At 38.4% G+C, this 9,514-nt stretch overlaps 3 protein-coding genes across 5 annotated transcripts; 1 reads left to right on the forward strand and 2 right to left on the reverse strand.

The window, feature by feature from the left end:
• Nucleotides 1-31: 31 nt before the first annotated feature.
• Nucleotides 32-1,215, forward strand: LOC140793567 (uncharacterized). Its single transcript, XM_073145102.1, has 3 exons — nucleotides 32-159; nucleotides 253-292; nucleotides 377-1,215. Exons 1-3 carry the CDS (start codon nucleotides 94-96, stop codon nucleotides 1,006-1,008), a joined length of 738 nt encoding a protein of 245 aa, XP_073001203.1. The 5' UTR covers nucleotides 32-93; the 3' UTR covers nucleotides 1,009-1,215.
• Nucleotides 1,160-5,322, reverse strand: LOC140793566 (uncharacterized). Of its 3 annotated transcripts, XM_073145099.1 has the most exons (7): nucleotides 5,015-5,322; nucleotides 4,358-4,396; nucleotides 3,301-3,438; nucleotides 2,967-3,106; nucleotides 2,789-2,883; nucleotides 1,926-2,041; nucleotides 1,160-1,738 (listed from the first exon to the last, which is right to left on the reverse strand). In XM_073145099.1, the coding sequence occupies exons 1-7, from the start codon at nucleotides 5,153-5,155 to the stop codon at nucleotides 1,361-1,363; spliced, it is 1,047 nt and encodes a 348-aa protein (XP_073001200.1). In that variant the 5' UTR covers nucleotides 5,156-5,322; the 3' UTR covers nucleotides 1,160-1,360. The 3 variants fall into 3 exon arrangements, with proteins under 3 accessions (XP_073001200.1, XP_073001201.1, XP_073001202.1); XM_073145100.1 differs by lacking the exon at nucleotides 4,358-4,396 and having other exon boundaries at nucleotides 5,015-5,279; XM_073145101.1 differs by lacking the exons at nucleotides 4,358-4,396; nucleotides 5,015-5,322 and adding an exon at nucleotides 3,696-3,747.
• Nucleotides 5,323-6,054: 732 nt separating this feature from the next.
• LOC140793420 (GTP-binding protein YPTM2-like) lies at nucleotides 6,055-9,159 on the reverse strand. Its single transcript, XM_073144897.1, has 8 exons — nucleotides 8,998-9,159; nucleotides 8,070-8,142; nucleotides 7,455-7,502; nucleotides 7,327-7,374; nucleotides 6,993-7,064; nucleotides 6,733-6,888; nucleotides 6,457-6,560; nucleotides 6,055-6,372 (listed from the first exon to the last, which is right to left on the reverse strand). Exons 1-8 carry the CDS (start codon nucleotides 9,009-9,011, stop codon nucleotides 6,276-6,278), a joined length of 612 nt encoding a protein of 203 aa, XP_073000998.1. The 5' UTR covers nucleotides 9,012-9,159; the 3' UTR covers nucleotides 6,055-6,275.
• Nucleotides 9,160-9,514: the final 355 nt, after the last annotated feature.

Consider the following 9,514-nt stretch of genomic DNA (forward strand, 5'->3'; position numbering starts at 1 on the left):
GGCGAAAAGAAATGCGAAAAATGCGAAAAATACTCGAGGCGGGAAAGATTGAACAAAAATGTGTTCAGAGACTGAGAAGGGTGGTACCTGGTCATGGCGGAAATCTCCGGAGACGGGGAAGAGCATGACTTGTCCCTCTTCGACCCCCTCGATTCTGAGGTAATCTTACCACCGTTCTCGTTCCTTCTCTGAACTGTGTAAATTTCAGTGTGGCATTTATTCATACAATTCGTCTGCATCTTTCGCTCGCAGAATCTGAATTTATCTTCTTATACCCTTTCGCTCCCTTCTCGTGAGTGCTCAAAGACACCAATCTTCCATCCTTCTTCTTTCCCTCCATGCTACTTCTGTTGATCTCTGTCTTAATTTTCCTCAGAGCCACCGGACGTAAGGAATTGGTTCTCCAGCTATGAGTACGAATCCCCCGAGCTCGACTTGGCGTTGGCTGGAGAAGAGGAGAACGCGACTCAAGATCCATGTCAAGTTTCTTCTCCAAGCAGGCACCAGGAAAAGACCAAATCCCCAAATCAAGAACACCCGAGAGAGGCAAATGACGAAACTTTGCCAAAAGCCAATCGTAAGCAAAATTTACTGGAAATGTCTGGAGATGATCTCATCGACGATTACAGACAAGTCTCGTGTAATTTAGAAGGGAGAGAAGACATCGAGGCAAAGAGTTCACCTGTCAAGCAAGCATCTCCAGCTTCAGACGGTGCAGAGCCACTTAAAGATGCTGCAACAAATGGTTTTATTTCGACAAAGAGGAGAGAGAGATCACCGCAAAGGCACCAAATGTCGCAAGAGAAAAACCACAAGAGATTGGAAAGGAAAGTACAACAAGGGTTGAGGAGTCCATTAGAGGATAAAACCAATTGCCAATTCGAGGTGGCAGATGAGGCACCGCCAGAGTGTTTGGGCAAATGGCGGTGCCCTCGCAAGAACAAACCCTACGTTGGCCCGCCACTAAAGCAGCTTCGCATGGAACAATGGATCCATCGGGTGCAATAACAACTTATCTTTTCAATCTATTGTAATGGTGTTAATCTTGTGAGCTAGGATTCATTTACTATGTTAATCCCAAATGTTCACTTTAAGTGCTTGAGAAAGAATGCAGTGCCATTGAATTTTTGTCTTCGATGCTGAATGCACTATAGACAGCTTATGCTTGAAAGCAAACAATGGTAGATCAAGGAGGAACGTACCAGGTTATACATACACATGTTTTTATGCATGTACTTATTCCTGTTGATACAGATGATTTAAATTCGACGTAATAGTAGAAAAAAGAAAAAAAAACACATCTCACATTCTTTTCTTATGCACATATAGCTGCCAAAATTTATCAAAGCATTCCCTTTTGTCATAGATCTGACGTGTCCGTTCCTTTTTGTATCCATTGCTGTCTTCTCACAGTTTTCCCATGTTGCTGTTGTTTTCTTGAGCTATGGGTTCTATGTTTTCTTCTAAAGTTTGCGGTCTTTTGCTTGCTCGCGGTGGGTTCATTTGAAGTGCCTGATGTATCTTGAGATTGGTTGCTTTCTGTGGATGTAGCAGGTGGAATGGAAGTAAGAGGAAGAAACATTCCAGGCGCTATGGATAGGTTCTTCCTGGGTTCAATTAAACCGTTTCTTTCCTGTTGTAGTCTTAACAGGGTCTCAAATTGCTGCCTTCTGTTATTTTCCGACTCAGATTGTAGCACTACTTTTTCATCTTCATCATTATTTGCTGTAGCAAACTCCTGAATCAAATGATGATGGTGGTTAATAACTTAATATCTTCTCAATAGCAAGTGATGTCCTTTTGCTTCATTTAGTGTATTTAAATTTTCGACAAATGAAGCAATATAAAAGCAAACATGATGCAGCTAATGAGACATGAGAAAGATGCTCAGACCAAAAAGACAACCAACAAAGAGAAATACGTACTGCTTGAATAGAACTTGTTGCCAGATAATAACAAACATGCTCCATATCCTTCTCATCAAACACTTTGCGACATACTGGACAATTTCCCTTCTGCTGATTTGTGCAGGCATGTATATCTGAGTTGGACAGCGCCCAACCATAAAAAAGAATTAGAAACTAGCAGGAAGTGTAATATTAAGCATTTAAGGTAATATTACACTAGCAGGCAGGTGAGCTCCAATATTAAACATTTAAGATAGAAATAAGCATGTGAATGCTGCATCTATTTACGTTTACCATTACAATACTATTACGAAGTTAGAAGTCACGAGAATCAATATTGCTTTGGAGTATGAAAGCACATGCAGTGGGGTGGGTCACCTCTAGGAGGAGTTCTGGGTGCCAAGTACTGGAACATTAATGCCAAGGCAATTCATGAGTGCCACAATTTTTTAAGCAGTGCTTGCCGTATAACAGTTCATTTTCAAGGAATCTCTAAGTAAATATCCTCATTTAAAACATTGACAACATAGAGCAAAAGATTCACAGAGAAGTAACTGATCTATTACATTTATGGAGAACAAAAATATGCTCCATATTACAGAAACTGATGGAAGTTATTAATCTGTTGCCTCATCAATGTGCATCATGACTTATGATTGCAGAAAAGGACCATGCTTACTTGTTAGGCAATATGCATGTGCATATATAGGAAATGTCTAGTATTATGAAAGATAGGAAAATTGGCAAATCAGTAAGCATAAAGTTTTTTCAAGTCTACAAATAAAAATAAAGTGGAACAAAAGACTAGAATCATGTGGAGAGGACAATTGCTTCATTTATGTTCAAATATAACTAAAGGAGGAATACTACAAAAGAGTTACCTCTCTGGCTTCCCACAGTTACAGAAGTTATCTCCTCAGGACAATTAGAATCATCTTGCTCTTGGAGCCATTTCCACCACCTGATAATGCATTCACTACAAGAACAGCATACCTAAACATCAGCAAGAAGATTTGAAACTTTATTACAATGTAATAGAAATGGAGGAGAATAAACAACCTGTGAAAGCAGTGAAAGCAGGACATTAACTTCATAAACGGCAAATAGGAGCCACTTTTATCTTCTGAAACCAAGGGATACAGACACAATGGACAATTTCCTTCAGGATGATTCACACTTGAAAGGATCTCCACAGCCTCCTATCATGTAAAATAATTAAATTAAATTAGGTAGGAAAGCATATAATATGACCTGATCTCCAATTCTGCTGATAATAATTGGTAGAGCAGGTAGGTGGTTCTAGCAAACTTACCAAGTTAAAAATTAATTAGATGCAATTTAACAAAGATATCTGAATAACATAAAATAACTAACAGAGTATATCAGTGGCTACCTCACACAAAGCAACAAGCATCAGGTTTGAAGACAGCTCACATGCTTTTTGCTTTATGCGAGTAATTAAGTGTGCCTGTCGATTCTCATCCAGGCCTTTCATTTCAATGACATACACATGAGGAGGCTCCATTGGATACTGCAAGGAGAAAACAATATTAGAAGCTTGAAATGTCGAACCAAAGAAAACAACTGATCATGTTAAAAAAGAATGGAACGATAAATCAAGACAAGAAACATATATAGTGGAATTATACTTATAATTATAGAATATAATATATTGGTGAATTTAGCGACACTATCAACCAAGGATGACCGTATCACAGGCACAGCCCATGTTAGCCATCGATTGTGATATAAGAGAACAGAAAAAGATGAGGGAGACTACTCACTTACACCTTGCATCGCTCACTATCGACCTCATTGTCACCGCTCGCCGTCAACCTCAAGCTAGGGCACCCAATGGGTGTGAGCGGGGGGGGGGGGGGCAGCGAGCAGTGATGGTAAGCTAGATTGTGAGGTCAATAGCAAGCGCTGAAGCTGCTAAGGAAGATACCGTGCAGCACCTCCTCTTGTCATCTGTCGGTATACTGCCGGCACAGCCATTGTCAACTATTGTTTTAGTTTTGGAGAAAGTTACTCAATTTAGCTAGTATCAGAACCTCTATGTATGTCTCTAGTTAGGGAGTGAGCATTCCGATCATGGGATATTACACAAAGTGTTTGTAAGATTCAACAGTAAGCCACAAAACAATTCCACATAATAATCAAACATCATAGAAACTCACAAGGCAAGACAAGTCAAAGTGATTCTTCTAACAGTGTAACTCAAACCTGGCTTGCCCTTACGAACATAATTTAAGGCTTTTATCAGCCATCATCATCTATGTTTTCAAATAGTGAATTGGAAAAACAGAAGCACTTCAACAGGTAGCTTATAGAAGTTCAGAGACAAAGAATTCTAAATCATGGCTAATTTTCTTGAATGGGAAACATTGGCAGAGGCGATGAAAGGGAAAGAAAACAAAAGCAATTTTTCTCAGGCTTTCAACTCATACCTGGATGGGTGATTTTATTCCAAGGATGACTTCCACGAACTGGAAAAAAAAGAAGAAGCAAAAGAAACGAAAATAATATTACCATCCGGAGATAGACATAGCCTGCTAGATTACAATTGACGAGAACTGCTACATTGCTGACCAATCTACAAGCATTACATGCCATTTTTGGAAGAATGCTTGTACAGATAATCCATATTGACATATTAAACAGGCTTAATCGTATGCATAAAAAGTTTATTCATAGTTCTATATGCTTAAAAATTTAACATCAAGGTCTATACTTTCTTGTTGATTTGGTAAAACAAGAAGATGATGCAGCAAATCCAATATGTTTTTCTTTCCCAAGATACAACAGCCCAAGAGAAGCCTAATGTTTGAAACTGACCTGTTCGACGTATGTTCCCACTGACACAAGCTGCATATTTCAAGTTTTGCTACATCTATCTATAGCTTCCATGGCTGAATCCTTATAATTTCAATAGATATCACAATCCAAAGGACATAAAGATTTAATGCCATTCTTCTACAAACAAGGATCGATGTATAACAAGAACTCATAATTCTTACATAGATCTGTGTTCCCCCCATCGGTTCACTTCCAGAAATCAGGGAAAAGAAAACGATCAAAAGAAGTAGTAGAATTAGGTGAGCCACCTGTTGCGATGAGTCGCCGGCCGTACGGGGCCTGATGTGGACGGCGAGATGAGGGGGGAATTCTTGGATCACGCGGCAATCGTCGCCGTAGACGGCTTGCATGGCCTCTACTTCAAGGCGGAGCTCCTCTTCATCCGCCATCGATAGGAAACCCGAGTCGGAGAGAGAGAGAGAGAGAGAGAGAGAGAGACGAAGGAGATCAAGAAATGTCGTGACGATTACCGAAGAAATGGCAGCGCCGGGTGTCGTGGACACATATAAAAAGAGTTACGGATGGACTGATGAGGCGCAACAATGATATCTCAGCCGCCTAAGCTGCAAGATTATTATTATTATTATTATTATTATTCTGAATTGTCTTACGAGAGGCATATTCTTACTGCTAGTTATTAGCAATAATAAATCTACTTCTATTATGCATAATTTTTAATTTTTCTACATGCCAATCTCTATACAGCCCACTTACTTAAATATGAATGTAAATTTTGGGAACAAAAGGATGGCTAAATTAATTTATAAGAATATTTTTATATTTTGGTTCGGTCCTATCTCATCGGATAATATTAAGCAAACTCACCTTCCCCCTTCTCCCGGTAAGGACTCTACAACCCAATGTAGAATTCACTCAATCCAGGTACAAAATTTTACTATCCCTATCCACATAGGCTGTCTAATTTACTAGTCCTAAATCCTAATGCTCCAATAAGAGTCTTCAAAATGGTTCCCAGAAGTGATTGACGATCTTTGAGTCGCTTTCATATTTTAGTTTGGAGATACATCTACTGGTAGCAGACATGAAAACTTGCAAGGGCAGAAGCCCAAGCGAACAGGAGGGAATCTAAGCTGTCCCTCCCCACAAAACCAATCTCAGCCTTTAGACCTCTGGGCTCAAAAGGCCAAATAAAACTTTGCTTGTTTAACATGAAGCAAAGTTTTAGCCTGCCCTGAGTTAATGGTTTCGTCTCAATTTTCAACTACATGAATACACTCCAAAATGTATCACAAGATGCACTAGCACTTAAGCTGAGGTACAAAGAAGATCATAACAACAAGCATATCGATTATAGAAAGCAAATGTAACTAGAAGGATTCCAGATTCAATAACATACAAACAGCTGCTGTTCCTAATCCAGACTTGGGAACAAATATTAGAATGAACTGAATAATGACAGCAGTATCTAAAAGAATATATTTATATAAAGCATCATCCTAAACAGGAAACAATTGCTAAAATTTACATGTTATTGAGCAAATAACAAACTTAAGAAGAGCAGCAGGTTGTCTTTTGATTGACAGGTTGCCCGCGGATTTGTACTGTTGGTGGCGTAGCATTACTCATGGCCGGTTGGCTGGCCATCCTGAAAGTGGCAGGAATATTAGCACTTTATAGCATCCATAAAAATAATAGTTAGGAAAAGTAGTAGTTTGCTTTGCCAACATACCTGTTCTTGATAGTAGCAGCCATGGCCATGAAAGCCTGCTCCACATTAATGGCATTCTTTGCACTAGTTTCCATGAATGGAATACCAATCTCATCAGCAAATGCCTAAAATAGAGAGCACCATGAAGTGGATAGTATTAAAAGAAGGAAATGCAACATCACATCCAAGAACCCATGAAAGCACCTAGATGACCAGGCCTCCGATATTTGCAAGCTCATGAAGTGGACAATTTTAAGGAAGAAGAAAAACTGAAACAGCGTGGGTTTAGTGCTTCACCTTAGCCATCTCATAAGATACAACCTTTTTAGCTGTAAGATCACTCTTGTTACCCACAAGAAGCTTGTTAACATTGTCACTTGCATAACGGTCAATCTCATTTAACCATTGCTTCACATTATTGAAACTGTCTTGGTCTGTCACATCGTATACCACCTGCAAATCCAGGAAGGATACATGAACACATGAATTTGTCATCTTTGACTGTCAGAGGAATATGCAACATTATGATGAGTAGTTGAAATTTGTTAAAAACTTACAATAATACCATGAGCACCTCGATAATAACTGCTGGTGATTGTCCTGAAACGTTCTTGTCCAGCAGTATCCCACTGTGATTAATGGAGGAAAGAAAAATTGAAAAGTTGCAGCCAAGAAGGAAAGGTGATCCAAATAAGATTCGAGAAAAGTAAAAGCAACTAATGCTATACTTTTACCACAAGGGTAAGTAAGACAAATTGACTATACTGCTGTTGATATTAATCACTGGAAAAATTCAACTGATATCAAGAATATTTCAAAACCAAAGGTTATGGAAGAATTTCAAAACAATGAATCAGACCCAAGGATATTGCACCATTTAGGAAAACTCACAATTTGGAGTTTGATGGTCTTCCCATCTTGCTCCACAGTACGTATTTTCTGCAGAAAAAGAAAGTACTTAAGTACCTCCGTGAGTACTCAGAATCACTTAATTAGCATCTTATAGAACTTGCACTTACAAAATCAACTCCAATGGTGCTGATGTAACTTTCCAAATATGAGTCATCCTAACCATGGGAAAAATAAAAGAGAAGAACGGGTTAAGTAGGTAGAATCTTGACTGAGCAGTATGATAAAATTTCAGAAATTAACATGACGAACTTCATACCAGAAGATAGAAAATTCAGTCATAATTCTAGGGAATGTTATATACTGTGTGAGCATCTGCCTCATTGCCAATAGATAGGAGCATAAAAGATACTGTAATGTAAAAGTAGTGCTTTGTCTATATGACTCACATCCATACTACATCACAGGGTGAAATATTTATATGTAATGAAGTGTATGATCTAGCATGACAACTGGTTAGCCATATAAATAACCAATACATTATTGTCCTTTCTCATTACATCAACAGTAAGATATACAAATGTACAGCCATCCACTACCAAGGAGATCACAAGGAAAAGAAAAAATAACAATTTCATCGATAATATATGCAGTCATGTATATCTGACCATTCCCATCAAGCATATGCAAAGAAGATAAGCTAATGGTGGCAAAGATAACAAAACATCAGTTTTCCAACAAGCGAACAAAGTTGAAATCAAGTAAACAAACAATTTGCTTCTTACCGCAAACCTTAGGAGGAGACAAGATTTGCCAACACCTGAATCTCCGATAAGGAGAAGTTTGAATAGATAATCACTGCAAAATTGGAAAATCAAGAAGATAACTTTTTTAGAAACCGATTTCAAGAGACAAAAAGGAAAAGGCTTGAAGGCACTACAAGTGTTAAACAAGCTGTTTAACATCTGGAAGTTCTGTTTAGGTTCAAAATGTGCAATCCGCATGTCTCATCTTGTATTACGCTCTTACTTAACCGTCCATGTTTTAACAAGCTATCCATAACATCGTGTCTTTATATTCTCAAATCTTAAGAATGTTGCTAGAAACGTCTATGGTGTAAAATACATGCTTCTCCAATGAAACAAAACAAAACTTCCAATTAATAATAAGATAATGTGCAAGATTTAAGAGAAAATCTAAATCTCAGTGTAAATTCAGCTGTGCATCCTGACATTCCTAACAACATCCCAAAATTGTGGGCAATTTCAAATCCTTACTTGATCAACACCAACGGCAATGTTGTTATGTAATGTTATTCAAGGCTTAGTAGAGAATAATTCCAATCATTTGCAGAACGTTACCGTAATATCCAACCAGACAACCCAAATAGCATCCGCTATTCAGCAATCTTTCAAGAGAACGTTCACGAGAAAGGGAAAAGGCAGTAAAACAACGTTAGACCCCCCCCAAAAAAAAAAAAAAAAAAAAACCCGTACAATCGGATCTAGCCATCTACTTAATCAACGTTCACTCCACCACGAATCATGCCGAAAAAAAAACAAGAAATCCTCCTCAAAATACGAAAATTGTATGACTCAAAAGAGATCTCAACCTAACCCTATCCGATCGATCCAGACAACACAAACATTAAAAGACTCCAAGTCCCAAAAATATTCACTATATTGAGATTCAGATTATGATTTCGTGACTTACTACTCCGGATTCATGGCGGGAGTTGAGGAGGACGTCGACGACAATAACGGTGATCAACAAAGGGATTCGCGTGAAAAGACGTACTCCTACTTTTTCTAGGGTCCGAAACGAAGGGACGGCAGCAGAAATGAAGAGGAGGAGAAGATTCCGAGAGAAAGGGAATCGATCGCGGATTTAATTATTTAAAAAAAACTATTCCTTTTAATGTGTAACTATTGACAGACCTAAGTTAGCTATCCACTCAGACACCTAGTTTGCTTCACGAAAAATATGAGAAATTTTAATATATTATAGTAATATGGTGGTCAGGCACTTATGCCGGTCAACATGTTTCCCAAGAGGAGAGAATGATCGGCAGCAATTAGGGTAATAGGGTGAAGAGCATCTAGCATTGCCGAGACTTCAATTGTAAGTGTAGAGATATATTTGTCGTATCAATTACCTGCAAGGATAAGCTCACCTTGTAATAAATCTCGTGCCACCAAGAAGGAGCATCTAAATTGACTTTAATTCAACT

Source organism: Typha latifolia, chromosome 8, assembly GCF_019914945.1.
Source record: "Typha latifolia isolate L0001 chromosome 8, TyphaL0001v2, whole genome shotgun sequence".
NCBI classification, from domain to species: domain Eukaryota; kingdom Viridiplantae; phylum Streptophyta; class Magnoliopsida; order Poales; family Typhaceae; genus Typha; species Typha latifolia.